The 16523-nt window shown below is 40.3% G+C and overlaps 1 protein-coding gene across 2 annotated transcripts in view; it reads left to right on the top strand.

Moving 5' to 3' along the window:
- Spg11 (SPG11 vesicle trafficking associated, spatacsin) overlaps window positions 1-16523 on the top strand; it is a 57130-nt gene that overhangs the window by 19139 nt on the left and 21468 nt on the right. For both annotated transcript variants that reach the window (XM_042687775.1, XM_042687776.1), the window contains 10 exons: window positions 414-586; window positions 975-1185; window positions 2063-2266; window positions 5246-5352; window positions 7406-7551; window positions 8910-9071; window positions 10687-10753; window positions 13350-13515; window positions 14919-15124; window positions 16197-16305. In XM_042687775.1, coding sequence (XP_042543709.1) covers window positions 414-586; window positions 975-1185; window positions 2063-2266; window positions 5246-5352; window positions 7406-7551; window positions 8910-9071; window positions 10687-10753; window positions 13350-13515; window positions 14919-15124; window positions 16197-16305 — 1551 coding nt within the window. The remainder of the gene's footprint in view (window positions 1-413; window positions 587-974; window positions 1186-2062; window positions 2267-5245; window positions 5353-7405; window positions 7552-8909; window positions 9072-10686; window positions 10754-13349; window positions 13516-14918; window positions 15125-16196; window positions 16306-16523) is intronic.

Raw genomic sequence — 16523 nt, 5'->3', positions numbered from 1 at the left:
AAAACTTGTATTACTAAAGGAATCAGGAATTACCATTATTTTGATATTTGTACAATCATGATTGTATGTTTCCCAAAAGTGTGGAAGCTTCTGAGCAGATAAAAAGGAATGCTGCAGTCAGGCACCTGTGGCTCACACCTGTAATTCTAGCTACTCAGGAGGCTGATCTGGGGATCATGGTTCAGCCCAGGAAGGAAAGTCTGTGAGACTCTTACCTCCAATTAACCACCATAAAACCAGAAGTGGTGCTGTGGCTCAAGTGGTAGAGCACTCACCTTGAGCTGAAGAGCTCAGGGACAGTGCCTAGACCCAGAGTTCAAGCCCCAGGACTGACCAAAAAAAAAAAAAGGAATGCTTTCCCTCCCACCAAATAGAAAACAAAACAAAAACTTTGTCACTCATACTGTTTCTAGGTACTGGATAAAGGAACAAGATTTTTTCAAGCACAAATCTGTCTTGGAGTCATTCCTCAAATGTGATCATAAAGATGAACTTAAAGAAGACCATAGAATTGCGTTAAATTGGGCTCAGTGGTGGGATAGACCAACCCAAGAATACATCCTTTTTCCCAAGATAAGTCCAGAAGGCAAGTATGAGAAAGCCAAAATACAAACATATCAAGCAAACATTAAATTATATGTTCATGTTTAACTGTTTTGGCATCTCCATTCTAGAATTCTTTTAGAGAGGGAGAAAGAAGAGAGTTGAATACACAAAGTGAAATGCCCAGCTCAGGAGACCCTGTTTCACTTTTTAAACACTAGTAATGAGAAACTGTAGTATTGATTATAAAATGAACCATACAAAGAAAAGCATAAAAGAATTACTAAAGTTAGAAAAAGAGGACCCAGATAATTCATCCATTACGTGAATATTAATGTTCTGATTGTTACATCTACTTAGTAATTCATTATTGAATTATGTGTTAATAATAATTAATTGCTCTTTTAAAATGTGTTTTGTTCTTCATGTAGAATACAGATCATATTCACCAGAAGCCCTCTGGAAATACCTCACAGCTCACCATGATTGGTTAAGCATCACCTTATGGATTGAAGAATTTCAGTCCCAGGAAAATTACGTTTCACTTCAGAACAAGTGGCCTCCTCTAACTGTTGATATTATTGATCAGAATACTTGCTGTAACAACTACATGAGGAATAAAATTTTAGATAAACTGGCCAGGTATTGTAATTATTGAATTAATCCCCAGTGAGAATAAAACAAGGAGCAATACTTAAAAAATGGTGTGGTAAAGAGGGTGTACCTCAGTGGTAGGGCATTTGCCTAGCATGAGCCAGGCCCTGCTTATGTTTGATCTTAATGCCATATTGTGTGTGCACAGGTGTGTGTGCATGTGTGCACACACTCATGTGTACACAATTCTCTTTTGAAAGCCCATAACTCTAGTTTGGTATCATTTCATATTAGAAAATTTACAGTTTAATGTTGTCTTAAACTGATGTTTTAAAGTTATCTGCATAGTTTAACACCATATGGTGGCGAATAGGCTCTTAAATACAGATTCTAAATGTAGATTCTTCCCAAAACATTGTGTATTGATGTAAAATTGTTGTCAGTGGGGCTATAAGAGCAAATGGCTAGAGCTAAGAGGAGGACTCTCCATGAGGTATCTTGGTGATTGTCTCCACTCTTCTCCATATTATCATTGTACTTACTGCGTTTTGTATAACTGAATTGCAGAGAAAATGTTGGTGAATTTTTCAGTGCTCATGGAAAATTCAGAGTTAATTACAATTGCCACACTGCTTTGGACAGAGATAGGGAGTGAGAGGGCGAAGGAGAGAGCTGGTGAGCTTAGTTTAGGTTTTTGAAATACCCAAATATCAAGGGTAACTTGAGGCTATAATTGCTGCCTTTCATGAAGTCATAATGACCTATGCAGGGAACCAGAAAAGACAAATACATGTGTCTCTGAGCATATTTATACAGTTAAAAATGGCAGCCTTAATTTGTAAATAGTTTTTAAATAACGGACACCCTTATGTCTCTTCTGAGCCTGTCAACTTTCTGACTTGTTCTACTTTAACTTGCCTCACAGGAATGGGATTTTTCTTCCATCTGAACTAGAAGATTTTGAACTCTTCCTCCTAAGACTAAGCCGTATTGGGGGTGTAATACAAGATTCACTCCCGGTTCAAAACTACCAGTCCAAAGAAGGTTGGGATTTCCATTCTCACTTCATTCGCTACTGTTTGGAGCATAGTCTACAGCATCTTCTTTATGTCTATCTTGACTATTACAAGTGAGTTCTGAAAGCTGACCGTTCACACTTTGCATATTTCTTTTGAGTTTTATGAAAATATTAAGCATTCACATGAGGAATACTGATCTTTTGGGGCTACTTACTTGTCGGTACTAGGAATTGAACTCTCACGGTCTTGCGTTTGCTCAGATGGCACTTTACCCCTTGAGCCACACCTCCAGCCATATGATCTTTTCAAGTATTTTCTCTCAACTCAACACTGGGTACTTATAGTTCAGTACCATGTTAAACTAAATGCGTATGAGATTTTCGTTTGATACTAATTCTGAAGCATCCTTTTAACTTTTTAATTAACCTGAGATTAGAATAGGCACTATACTTACATGCCTACATCATTTAAAAGGAAAAGATAACCTGTATGCATTCATGTATCCATTTATTTTTGTGCCTGTTCTGGGGCTTGAACTTGTCCTTGTGCACTCAAGGCTGTGCTCTACCACTTTAATTACACCACCATTTAACATTTTAAACATTTAAAAATGTTTAAAAGACAAACGTTTAAAAGCAAGGAAACTTAGGAAGGTTCACTTGGAGTTCTTTGATATCTTGGTTACCTGGAGAATGCAAACCACCCTGATTCCAAAGTCACTGCAAGGTATATCAGATACGTTTTGTTTTTTTTTTTTGGTCTAGAACTCTGGGCTTGGGTGTTGTCCCTGAGCTCTTCAGCTCAAGGCTCACGTCTACCACATGAGCCACAGCACCATTTCTGGTTTTCTGAGTGGTTTATTGGAAATGAGAGTCTCACAGGCTTTCCTGTCCAGGCTGGCTTTGAACCACCATCCTCAGATCTCAGCCTCCTGAGTAGCTAGGATTATAGGCGTGAGCCACCGGCACCTGGCTAGATAACTTAAAACCTGTTTAGATGGAGGTCAGTATATATCAGACTAAGATCAACCTGCAGAATCCTGTGGCTGGTGTTAATTGCAATTAGGTCAGTCAGTGGTTACATACAGCAAAAAAAGTATTCTGGGTTTTTTTTTTGTCTGGTCGTGGGGCCTGAACTCAGGGCCTGGGTGCTGTCCCTCAGCTCTTCAGCTCAAGGCTAGCACTCTACCATTTGAGCCACAGCGCCACTTCCAGCTTTTTTCTTTATGCTTATGTGGTACTGAGGAATCAAACCCAGGGCCTCATGCATGCAAGGCAAGCACTCTACCACTGAGCCACCTTCCCAGCCCAAAAAAAGTATTCTGTATACTCTGTAATAAATAGATGTTTATAATGTTCTTGGCACTAGGTTAAGTGTTTTAATTGTAATCAACTAACTTTATCTTGCAAAAACCATGATCTTCAGATCTTAGCCTCCTGAATAGCTAGGATTACAGGTGTGAGCCAGCCTTAGAGAAGCTTTTAGAAAAAAAATTTCTTGGCATGCTGGGGATCAAATCCAGTACCCTTAGGCAAATGTTCTACCACTGAGCCACATACTCAGTCTTGAAACTGAGCCTTGAGAGAGATTACGTACCCTACCTAAGGTGTATAGCTAGTTACAGGCAGATTTAATTAATTTACTTTTGGATCCAGAGTCCATACTTTTGCCCTAATAGAGAACACTTTTTTTTTTTTTTTTTTTTTTTTGGTTGTAGGTCTTGAACTCAGGGCCTGGGTACTGTCCCTGAGCTGCTTTGTGCTCACGGCTAGAGTTTTACCACTTGAGCCACAGCACCACTTCCAGTTTTTGAGTAGTTAATTGGAGATAAGAGTCTGAAGGAAACTTGTCTTTTTGGGCTGACTTCAAACCTCTATCCTCAGATCTTGACCTCCCGAGTAGCTAGAGTAGCTAGTATTACAGGCGTGAATCACTAGTGCCTGGAGAGAACACTTTTTGAAAAAGGTTTTATGTAGGAGAGACTAGCAATTCAAACAATAGATTTCTGGTCCTTATCATTGAGTCTTTCTTAGACATGGAATTGTTTTTTTTTTTGTCAGTCATAGGGCTGGAACTCTGGGCCTGGGCACTTTTCCTCAGCTCTTCAGCTTAAGGCTAGCACTCTACCACTTGATCCATAGCGCCACTTCCAGGTTTTTCTGCTTATGTGGTGCTGAGGAATCGAACCCAGGGCCTCATGCATGCAAGCCGAGCACTCTACCACTGAGCCACCTTCCCAGCTCAGACATGGAATTGTTTTCTCCAAAGCTACTGTGGCAACAGGAAAATTTTAAATCTTTATTTTCAAAGGACTGATTCTGAGCCTTAAGTGCCTAGTTTTAGTCTCGCTATAATTCTGTAAAGGTTTTTGAAAACTTAAGTTTGAAAATGCTAAGAGGTTTTTGTTGTAAAAGCCCCTCAAATAAATAGTATCTTTTTATTTCAATATGTTCATATATATAGTATCTTGTGTGTGTGTGTGTGTGTGTGTGTGTGTGTGTGTGTGTGTGTGTGTGTGTGCATGTGCATGTGCACATGCCTCAACTCTGGGCCTGGGCGCTGTCCCTGAGCTCTATAGCTCAAGGTTAGCTACTCTACCACTTGAGCTACAGCACCACTTCTGGCTTTTTCTGCTATGTGGTGCTGAGGAATCGAGCCCAGGGCCTCATACATGCAAGGCAAGCACTACCACTGAGCCACATTCCCAGCCCCATATATATAGTATCTTAAAGTTCAAGATATATGTTAACTTTCTTAGAGTTGGTAAAATTTCATCATGGTATTAAACAAGTCTTTAAAATCTCTAAAAACGTTATCTACTTTCAGCTCATAAAGAAAATGTAAAATAAAATACAAAAAATGGGAATATTTTGTGTTAAATTTATTTTGTAATACCAAGACTTTTTCTTTCTCTTTTCGTTTTTTGAGAGTGGTTCTTACTATGTAGCTCATGATTCTCCTGTACCATCCTCCTGAATGTCAAGATTCTTTTTTTAATGCAAACAGTTTTAACTCTGTCATTTCAAGTATGTTACCAAAGAAGTATTATTTGCTTTTGCTTTGCTTTTTTTTTTATTTTTTAAATACAGACTTAGTCCTGAAAATTGTCCCTGTTTGGAAAAGAAAGAATTACATGAAGCTCACCCTTGGTTTGAATTTTTAGTCCAGTGTCGACAGGTTTCCAGTAATTTAACAGGTATGAATATATTGTAGTCAAAAACCTCCTTTTTAGGTAATGGGTTTATTGAATGTAACTGTGGACTCTTTAAATCATTTGATTATAGTCATATATCTAACAGTAATCCAGGCTCACACTTATGAAACAGATAAAAACATATTAACTTCTTGCCATCAAAAAAAGCAAGATTTGGGGCTGAGAGCTTATGAATTATGTTCCCTTTTCCTACCACAGCCTATCTTACCACATATCTTCTTAGGAATCTTTTTTATTTATTTATTTATTTTTGGTTGTGGGGCTTGAACTCAGAGCCTGAGCTCTTTTTCAGAAGGCTAGTGGTCTACCACTTTGAGCCATAGCTCCACTTCTGGTTTTCTGGTGGATAATTGGCTTTGAACTGTGATCCTCAGATCTCAGCCTTCTGAATAGCTAGAATTATAGGTGTGAGCCACCAGTGCCTGGCTATTAGGAAACTTTTATTGTTTTTATTGGTTTATTTTGCAGTGTGAGGGATGGAGGGCCTCTCATTTGCTAAGCATATACCCCCTGAATCCTTTGTTAAGGAGTTCCAGATGGAATGAAAAAAAATACATAGGATTGCTGTGTCCTCTAAGGTAGCCTCTGAGATCCTTGTTCTGGTTACAATCAGACAGAAAATAGCTGTTAACTTAAGAACTTAGCTAGTGTTAAAAATTACTGCTGTTGCCAGGCACTGGTGGCTCACGCCTGTAATCCTAGCTACTCAGGAGGCTGAGATCTGAGGATCACCGTTCAAAGCCAGCCAGGGCAGAAAAGTCTGAGACTCTTATCTCTAATAAACCACTTGAAAGCCGAAAGTGGAAAGTGGCGCTGTGGCTCAAGCAGTAGAGCGTTCGCCTTGAGCTGAAGAGCTCAGGGATAGCGCCCAAGCCCAGAGTTCAAGCCCCACGACCGACAAAAAAAAAAATTACTGCTGATTTGATAACTGATTGATGGCATCTGTTTGAAGTTTTCTCATTGCTAGTGAACTCTTTTGATGAGGTAGGCATTTTGCATTTCCTTCCTTGAAATTGGTTATTGCTTCTATTTGGCTGTTAGTATTTTTGGCATTGGTTTGTATAAACTCCTTGTTAAGATCATTACTTCCTGAGATTGTCATTTGTTGTAATTTTTGTATATATTTTTTGCTGGTCCTGGGGTTGAATTCAGGGCCTGGGCACTTGCTGTCCTGAGCCTTATTATGCTCAGGGTTAATGCTCTACTACTTGAGCCACAGTGCTACTTCCTAGCTTTTTCTGAGTAGTCTAGTAGAGACAGGAGTATCTCAGACTTTCCTGCCTGGGCTGGGTTCAGGATTACAGGTGTGAACCACCCATGCTAGGCTTTGTCTTTTAAGTACTATGCACTAACCGATTGTGCCACTGGAGTTCCGACCAATATATATATATATATATATATATATATATATATATATATTTTTTTTTTTTTTTTTTTTTGATCTTGGGGCTTGAACTCTGGGCCTGGGGGCTGTCCCTGAGCTCTTCTGGTTTTCTGGCAGTTAATTGGAGAGAAGAGTCTCAAGGACTTTTCTGCCTAGGCTGGCTCTGAACTGCAGTCCTCAGATCTCAGCCTCCTAAGTAGCTAGGATTACAGGTGTGAGCCACTGGTGCCTGACCAGTTTTGCCTTACTCTTTATTTTTTAATTTTTTGTGCCAGTCCTGGGGCTTGGGTTATTAAGAGCTTGGGTGCTGTCCTTGAGTTTTTGTTACTCAAGGCTAGTGCTCTACCACTTTGAGCCATAGCACCACTCATGGCTTTTTGGTAGTTAATTGGAAATAAGAGTCTCACAGACTTTCCTGCTCGAGCTGGCTTTGAAGCATAATCCTCAGATATCAGCCTACTGAGTGTTACCTTTCTGTTTTCTTTGCTTGAAATCTTTTTTTTTTTTAAATACAAATCATCCTTTCCTTCGTGATATATTTCTATTGCTTTTAAACTTAGAAAGTTAATTTCCTTTCTTAGAACAATGTACCCTTTAATTTAGTATTTATCCCTTTTAAGGAGACAAAAAAATTACCCTTTTATTTTCCAGATTCCAAACTGATCTTCCAGGCTAGCCTTGCAAATGCTCAGATTTTGATTCCCACCAATCAGGCCAGTGTAAGCAGTATGCTACTGGAAGGGCATACCCTCCTGGCCCTTGCTACTACAATGTATGCTCCTGGGGGGGTCAGCCAGGTATGGATAGCACTTTTATGTATTATGGCGAAATAGAACTGATTTTAGGTTCAGCAGAAATATCTGGATTGTGTAGCTCTCACTTGATGCTAAAATATAATCGCTGAAGTATTTCATTAGGTTGAAGAGCATAATGAGCATTAAAAATTTTTACATCCTAGGGGCTGGGAAGGTGGCTCAGTGGTAGAGCGCTTGCCTTGCATGCCAGAGGCCCTGGGTTCGATTCCTCAGCACCACATAAGCAAAAAGAAAAAAACCAGAAGTGGCGCTGTGGCGCAAGTGGTAGAGCGCTAGCCTTGAGCTGAAGAGCTGAGGGACAGCGCCCAGGCCCAGAGTTCAGGCCCCACGACTGGACCCCCCCCAAAAAAAAATAAATTTTTTTTTTTTTACATCCTAAATTGAAAGGGAGCTAGTGCATTATAGAGATTCTTTTTCCCTATTACATTTTCGTAGCTCCAGTTTGTCTACAGGGTAGAATGAGAGTCAGGGTCTGATTGCCTCTAGGAATAAGTATATTTTAGATTTATTGTGGCTGATGCATTATTCTGTTGTTTTCCTGTTTTAAAGAGGTAAAAAAATTAAAGCATAAGCTCTAGCTACTCATATAAATTCTTTAGAGGGCCTTACTGAAAAGTGCTCCTTTTTGCTTTTTGAAGTGTGCTTGGTGAGAGGAAATTTTTTGTTTTTGTTGGTCATGCTGTCTGAACTCTGGGCCTGGGCGCTGTCTCTTAGCTCTTCAGCTCAAGGCTAGGGCTCTACCACTTGAGCCACAGCGCCACTTCCAGCTTTTTCAGCACCAGCTGAGGAATCAAACCAAGGGCCTCATGCATTCAAGGCAAGCACTCTACCACTGAGCCACCTTCCCAGCCCTGTGTCGGAGGAAATTTGAGGGTATCATTCATTCATCTAATCTTCAAAAGTTTCATGTTGCCAAGCTAGTGTTAACATAATCTATTTTAGATTCTGCTTTTACTCACCTGTCAGAAATTAAGACTCAAAATTATATCAGCTGAGAAGGAAGGATACAGGAATCATCTAGTAGTTTTTAAATATTTTAAAATACTTGCTGTTTAATATTTAAATATTTTAAACATTATAGTAGCAGTCTTTTTTTCAAAAGCATATAGTTTGAAAGCAATGGATTATCTCTTTCATCTTCCTAATTTTGTTCAAATGGAAACAGGCTTGATATTAAATATCTAGTCCAAAGTCTCACAGCTAGTTTGCTTTTGAACTATTAACCTGGTACTATTTTTACCAATGTTACTCTAGTAGGAATCATCTGTGTTGGTAAATAGTCTGTAAATCCTTAAAGATATTTACTATCTAAACATTATGTCTGATCTCTTTTTTAATAGGTTGTTCAGAGTGAAGAAAATGAGATCTCTTCAAAGAAAGTGGATCCCCAGCTACTGAAGATGGCCTTAACTCCTTACCCAAAGCTCAAAACTGCTCTCTTCCCACAGTGCACTTCTCCTACTGTTCTGCCACCTGATATTACACTCTACCACCTCATTCAGGTACTTTGTTTAGTATGCATCTTTTAAGTGGTGGACATTTAGCATACAGCATGATTTACACATGGTAAAGTAGAATGTAGGTAGGATATAGCACACAGCCTATAACTCTGCTTGTATTTTAAAGATTCCTAAAAGCCTGCTTAGGGATTTCAGTCAAGAACACCTTCTTTTGCTCATTTCTCAGTTCAAAGGTGTTTCCATTTTCTCCTCTGACATACTCATTCTTATATGCTCTATAATTCTATAAAAAAATTCTAAATTCTGATAATTCTAAAAAAAAAATCTTTTTTTTTTTTTTTTTGTTCACATACTGGTGCTTAAAAACTCAGGGCCTGAGCACTGGTCCTACATTTTTTTGCTCAAAGCCAGTGCTCTACCACTTAAGCCATAGTTCCACTTAGGGCTTTTCGAGGGATGATTGAAGTTGAGTCTCACAAACTTTGCGGCCTGACCTGGTTTCAAAATGTGATCCTTAGATTTCCGCTTCCTAAGTAGTTAAGGAATACAGGCATGAGCCATTGGCTCCTGGTTCTTTTTAAAGTAGGTTTACTATATAGTGATAGATGTTTTAAAAAAATATGGATGCCAGTGGCTCATGCCTGTAATCCTAGCTACTTAGGAGGCTGAGATCTAAAGATTGAGGTTCAAAGCCAGTCTGGGCAGGAAAATCCGTGAGACTCTTACCTCCAATTAACCAACAGAAAACTGGAAGTGGTGCTGTGTTCAAGTGGTAGAGCTCTCGCCTTGATACGAAGAGCTCAGGGACAGCACCCAGGCCCAGAGTTCAAGCCCATAACCAATAACAGCAAGAACAACAAAAATATTTAGAGGGCTGGGTAGGTGACTTAGTGGTGGAGTGCTTGCCTAGCATGCATGAAGTCCTGGGTTTGATTCATCAGTACCACATAAACAGAAAAGGCTGAGTGGTGCTGTGGCTCAAGTGGTAGAGTGCTAGCCTTGAGCAAAAAGAAGCTTGGGGACAGTGCCCTGGCCCTGAGTTCAAGCCCCAGGATTGGCCAAAAAATAAAATTATAGAGTGCCAGGTGCTGGTGTCTCACACCTGAAATCTTAGCTATTCAGGAGTCTGAGATCTATGAATCCCAGTTCAAAACCAGCTGGGATAGGAAAGTCTAAGAGACTCTTGGCAGTTAATTGGAGTGTCAATTGGAGATTGGAGTGGTAGAGGACTAGCCTTGAGCAAAAGAGCTCAGGGTCCAAGTTCAGTCCCTATGACCAAAAAAAAATTTAATGATCAAACCTAGAGACTTACACATTTTTATTTTTTTGCCAGTCCTGGGGCTTGAACTCAGGGCCTGAGCACTGTCCCTGAGCTTTTGCTCAAGGCTAGCACTCTACCATTTGAACCACAGTACCACTTCCAGTTTTCTGAGTGGTTTATTGGAGATAAGAGTCTCACACTTTCCTACCCAGACTGGCTTTGAACCTCAGTCCTCAGATCTCAGCCTCCTGAGTAGCTAGGATTATAGGTGTGAGCCACTGACGCCTAGCTGCAATAAGTTTTTTACATTGTGTTCAAGAAGGGAAAACACATTGCCTTTTATGTCATTTATTTTTGAATGAGTGAGCTTTAACTCTGACTTTTTCTCATTTTTAGTCCTTATCACCATTTGATCCTGGCAGGTTGTTTGGCTGGCAGTCTGCCAACACACTAGCCATAGGAGGTAAGTTATTATGAGAACTTTTTACTTTAGAAGCATTTTAGTAGTATGGAAGGTAGATACTAACAAATGTACATAAAGCTAATCTTTTTCCTTCAGTGCTTCTATTTTTAAAAGAAAAGCACATTTCAGTGGCAAACACGGGATACTAATTGAAAAATGTATTGTGAATTCAAAGTCAGTGTATTAGGTTACTAGTGCTAAACTTGCTGGGAAATATATGTACTTGTTTATATTATACCTTTCCAAAAAAAATATCCCTTTCTTTGCAGTATAGTATCATAAAGGTTACTATTATTAGTATTGACATTAAACTCTTGCTCTGCTAAATAATAGCTATATGGCCTTGGGCAAGAAATTTAACCTTTTGTCACTTCTCTGAATAAGATTAATAGCACAGTGCTCATCGTACATGTTACTGAGAGAGTGGAATGAAATAAGGCATTTGTAAAGCTCTCATGAAATAAGTACCAGCTGCCCCACACATTTCTCTCTATATACTATAGGCGTTTTGAATGTTGTGTCATTCTTGAACTCAGCTATTTGTTTTTCTTCTAGCTTTGCATTCAGGGTTAGCCTTTGATATGTTGCCTGTGATGCTATTATCTATATTGCTCTATTTGACTAGTAATTTGTACATAGAAGTAAAAATATGTCATACTCTATATGCAAGTGTATTTCAAGTATATTGACATACCTAAAGTCAAATTGCTTCTGTGTGTATGTGTGCACAAGCAGATGCACGTGTGTGTGTGTTGTGTGTGTGTGTAACAAACACTCTACCATTGAGCTATCTAAATTTTTATTATTGACAGTCTGGCTTTGAATTTGTGTTCCTCCTGCTTCTGCTTCATGCTGGGTTTATGGGCTTGTGCCATGCCATCTTTTTTTTTTTTTTGGTCATGGGCTGTGAACCCTGGGCCTGGGCGCTGTCCCTCAACTCTTCAGCTCAACGCGAGCCCTCTACCATTTGAGCCACAGCACCACTTCTGGTTTTCTGGTGGATAACTGGAGATAAGAGTCTCACAGATTTTCCTGCCTGGACTGGCTTTGAACCATGATCCTCAGATCTCAGTCTCCTGAGTAGCTAGGATTATGGCATGAGCCACCGGTGCCTGACTCCCATGCCATTTTTATAAAAATGATTTTTTTTTTTTTTTTTTGTTGGTCGTGGGCTTGAACTCTGGGCCTGGGTGCTGTCCCTCAGCTCTTCAGCTCAAGGCAAGCATTCTACCACTTGAGTCATAGCACCACTTCTGGCTTTTTCTGCTTATGTGATGCTGCGGAATCGAACCCAGGGCCTCACGCATGCAAGGCAAGCACTCTACCACTGAGCCACCTTCCCAGCCCTAAAAATGAATTTTTTAATGTATCTGTCTTAGAAGGTAAAAAAAAAAAAATTTTTTTTTTTTTGGTTGGTCTTGGGGCTTGAACTCTGGGCCTGGGCACTATCCCTGAGCTCTTGAGCTTAAGGTGAGTGCTCTACCACTTGAGCCACAGCTCCACTTCCAGTTTTGTGGTAGTTAATTGGAGATAACAGTCTCACGGACTTTCCTGCCCAGGCTAGCTTTGAACCATAATCCTCAGATCTCAGCCTCCTGAGTAGCTGGGATTATAGGCATGAGCCACTGGTGCCTCGTTAGAAGTTCAAATTTTGAGGTATTGAATTTATCTTGTTCCCAGAGCCTAGTGTAATGCTAGGCCTTCAATAAACATTTGTCAATTACTGACCAAATGTAGCTCTTAGTGTATTATGAAAATGGATGTTCTGATGTATGTGCAATTAGCAGAGACTTTGTAACTAAGATTTTGTAACTAAAGGGTTCTTGCCATTATGAAGGTAAATCGTTTATCAAATATAGGACAGAATCCTCTGTCATCATGGCTTCAACCCTATCACCTAGCTGGCATCTTGGGTGCTTTGCACAGTACATGAGAACAGAAAGGTGAAGAAGGCATGTTCTCTTTCTTCTCTTTAAGTGCTGTTGTGTGGGTTTAGGGATGTTTCAGAGACTGAGGATTCTCCCCATTGGTGCCTGTAACAGATGTGACACTTCATCTAGGAAGTCCAGAAATCCTTGCACACCTGCCGTAGTCATTAGCCCAGCTCCACTGGCAGTGGAACAGACCTCAACCAAACCACAACTGTGGTAGGAGGAAGATTCCATGACAAAAAATCATGCAGCATATCAGCCTTGAAGGTCTTGAGTGATCTTCTTGCTCAGTGCTATTTTACTTATGAGGAGCAAAAGTCTAAAAAGGATGAGACAGAACTCTGCTGAGCTAATTGTGGATCCTAAAGAGAATCTGGGAAAAATAAAACAAAAGCAGATAGAATTACAAGTAGGTTTAATGGGGGAGATGCAACTTCAGAGCCCCTTCATTTTAATGGGGATTACCCATAAAAGTGAGGACTAAGTCTCTACACTGAACTAAAATAAAACTACTGTGTTTTGGCTGGTTCGTTGTGATACAAGTGTGATAATGGTGTAAAATGATTGCAGCAACCAGTTTCCTTTTACCACAGAGTTAATCTACCTTGAGCACATCTGGTGTCATGAAGTGCAGTGGACTAACACTGCTTCATTCTCTGCCACAGATTCGCTGAGTCAGCTCCCACATTTCTCTAGTCCTGAGCTGGTGAATAAATATGCTATAATGGAACGTCTAAATTTTACTTATTATTTATATCATGGACGCCCATCATTTGCCTTTGGTACTTTTCTGGTCCAGGAATTAATTAGGAGCAAGGCTCCTAAACAGCTGTAAGTATTTGAAAATGTAATTGTACTCTTCTTTTTTTATTTTTGTTGGTACTGAGATTTGAACTCAAGGCTCTTTCCTACTTGGCTTGCTTAGATGGAGCTTATCACTTGAACTACATCTCCAGCCCAGTTCTTTGCTGGTTCTTTTGGAAATGGGGTTGGTAGGTTTTCCTACCGAAGCTGGCTTCAGATGTAATCTTCTAGATCTAGAGTAGCTAGGATGACAGGCATGAGCCACTGGTGCCTGACTTAATTATATTCTGTAAAAAAGTATATCTGGCGGGGCACTGGTGGCTCATGTTTGCAAACTCAAAGCTGGCCAGAGTTTTTTTTGTTTTGTTTTTGTCAGTCATGGGGCTTGAACTCTGGGCTTGAGGGCTGTCCCTCAACTCTTCAGCTCAAGGCTAGCGCTCTACCACTTGAGCTACAGTGCCACTTCGGGTTTTCTGGTGGTTTATTGGAGATAAGAGTTTCATGGACTTTCCTGCCCAGGCTGGCTTTGAACTGTGATCTTCAGTAGTAGCTAGGATTACAAGTGTGAGCCACTGGTGCCTAGCTAATTGACTTTTTTGTGTGTGCTAATACTAGCACACACAAAATGGTCTGGAGCACTTGGCTTGGCTTTTTCATTCAAAGCTGGTGCTATACATGAGCCATACCTCCACTTTGGGCTTTTTCGTGGAGTTGAGAATCTCAAGGATTTTGTCTGCTCAGGTTAGTTTCAAACCTTGATCCCTAGACCTCAGCCTGCTGAGTAGCTAGGATTACAGGTGTGAGTAACTGGCTCCTAGTTATAATTAATTTTTATAAAGTACAGAATTTGGAGAAGTATTTGATAGGAATCAAATACTATTTGATATGTAAGTACAGACTTACTGTACTTTATTTTTGGCCTGTTTTGTAATAAAGTAATGCATTTTATGGCAAAACAGTCAAATGACTTGAAAGGTAAATTGGAAGGAAGGTAGTAGTCTCTAATTTACCTATTCTGCATAGCAAACATGGTTGACAAAATCTTGGGAATCTTTTAGGAAATATCCTCTATGCTTAAGATGTATATTTTAGTTAAGATGTGCTTTAAAATAATCACACCTTAAATGTTCTTCAATTCCTCCTTAGCTTGTGTTGATGATTATCATGGTGGCAGTGTTTCTGAAATTCTCTTCCATGTTTTCTGGGTGAAATTGGAAGCAGGAATACTTTGAGCTTATGAATAGGTCATTAGGAGAAGACAGTCGTATGGGAATGTAGGCAGCTACCTGGAACCCAAATGCCTATGTACGAGAAAGAAGGGGGAGGGAATGAAAAGCCACATCTCGTTCTCTGTATATCATTGATGTCATTTCCTTTCCTTGGTGAGAATAAGTTTTAATCTGCTGACAGGATTTTAATTTCTTTTTCAGGACCCAGCAAGTAGGCAAGGAAGTCTATACGCTAGGGCTGTCCTCCTTCTACATACCTGCAGTCGGAGCTGCCTGCATTTGTTTCTTAGAATTGCTTGGTCTTGACAGCCTCAAGCTCAGAGTTGACATGAAAGTGGCAAATGTAATTGTGGGCTACAGGTGTAGAAACGGAGCGGCTCAGTACACTATTACCATAGAGTCTCTAGGTATGGCGCCTTCTTTTTATACGGCTTGCTTTAAAATTTGGAAAAGGGCAACAGATGTGAAGATCCCACTGAACTGTGAGCCATTGGGGGAAAAGTTATTTTCCTGTTTCTTCCTTTTCTTTCTTTTTTTTTTTTATTTGCCAGTCATGGAGCCTGACCTCTGGGTCTGGGCACTGCCCTTGCGCTCTTCAGCTCAAGGCTAGCACTCTACCATTTGAGCCACAGTACCACTTCTGGCTTTTTTTGCTTATGTGGTGCTGAGGACTTGAACCCAGGGCTTCATGCATGCAAGGCAAGCGCTCTACCACTGAGCCACCTTCCCAGCCCTGTTTCTTCCTTTTCTCACAGCGTATATATTTGTTCTTTTTGGTACGTTCTTGAGTACTTGACATTTAAATGGCCCGAGCCACACTTTCCATATTCTGTTTTCTCTTGACTGCATATACACTGTGTGTGTATGCATATACACACATATAATTTTTTTTTTCCTGGTCAGTTGTGGGACTTAAACTCAGCCTTGGGTGCTGTCCCTGAACTATTTTGCTCAAGGCTTTACAGCTCCACTTCTGGTTTTCTCACCAGAAATGCTGGAGATAAGAGTCTTATGGAGGGGCTGAGAAGGTGGCTCAGTGGTAGAACGCTTGCCTTGCATGCATGAGGCCCTGGGTTTGATTCCGTAGCACCACAAAAGCAGGAAAAAAGGCTGGAAGTGGGGCTGTGAATCAAGTGGTAGAGCACTAGCCTTGAGCTGAAGAGCTGAGGGACAGCGCCCAGGCCTAGCATTCAAGCCCCATGACCAGCAAAAAAAAAAAAAAAAGTCTTATGGACTTTCTCGCCTCTACTGGCTTGAATCACCATCCTGTTCCTCAATCTCCTGAGTAGCTAGGATTATAGGCATGAGCCACCAGTGCCCAGCTTTCTTTTTTTTTTTTAATTGGATCTTACTATGTTGCTTAGACTGGCCTTCAGTGTCTAGGCTCAGATGACTGACGATGAGCTTCCTGAGTAACCCAGACTATATGCTTGTGCCACTGTGCCCCACTCATGGTTTTTTTGTTTGTGTTTCTTAAAGCTGAAAAATTATCTAAACTGGCAGATGGTGAAAAGGCAACCACAGAAGAACTTCTTGTTCTCTTAGAAGAAGGTACTTGGAACAGTATTCAGCAGCAGGAAATAAAGAGGTTCGTGAGTGCAGTCATGATTGCCTAGTCTTCCTGATAATACTTCTGGTAGTTTTTCCCGAGATCCCTATAGGTCTTATTACTCATCCATTATTCAGCACACACTAAAGAAACAGAGAATGATATTTCGTTGCATCTTGCCAGTAGTGATTCTCTGTTTAGAGACAGTCAGGAAATTTGCCACCTCACCAATTCTGCAGGTCACAGAAGTATTTCAA

This window comes from Dipodomys spectabilis, unplaced genomic scaffold, assembly GCF_019054845.1.
Source record: "Dipodomys spectabilis isolate Male_0828 unplaced genomic scaffold, ASM1905484v1 ptg000108l, whole genome shotgun sequence".
NCBI lineage: Eukaryota > Metazoa > Chordata > Mammalia > Rodentia > Heteromyidae > Dipodomys > Dipodomys spectabilis.
Note: the sequence above shows the minus strand (reverse complement) of the source record. Positions and strands in the feature narration are given on the sequence as shown.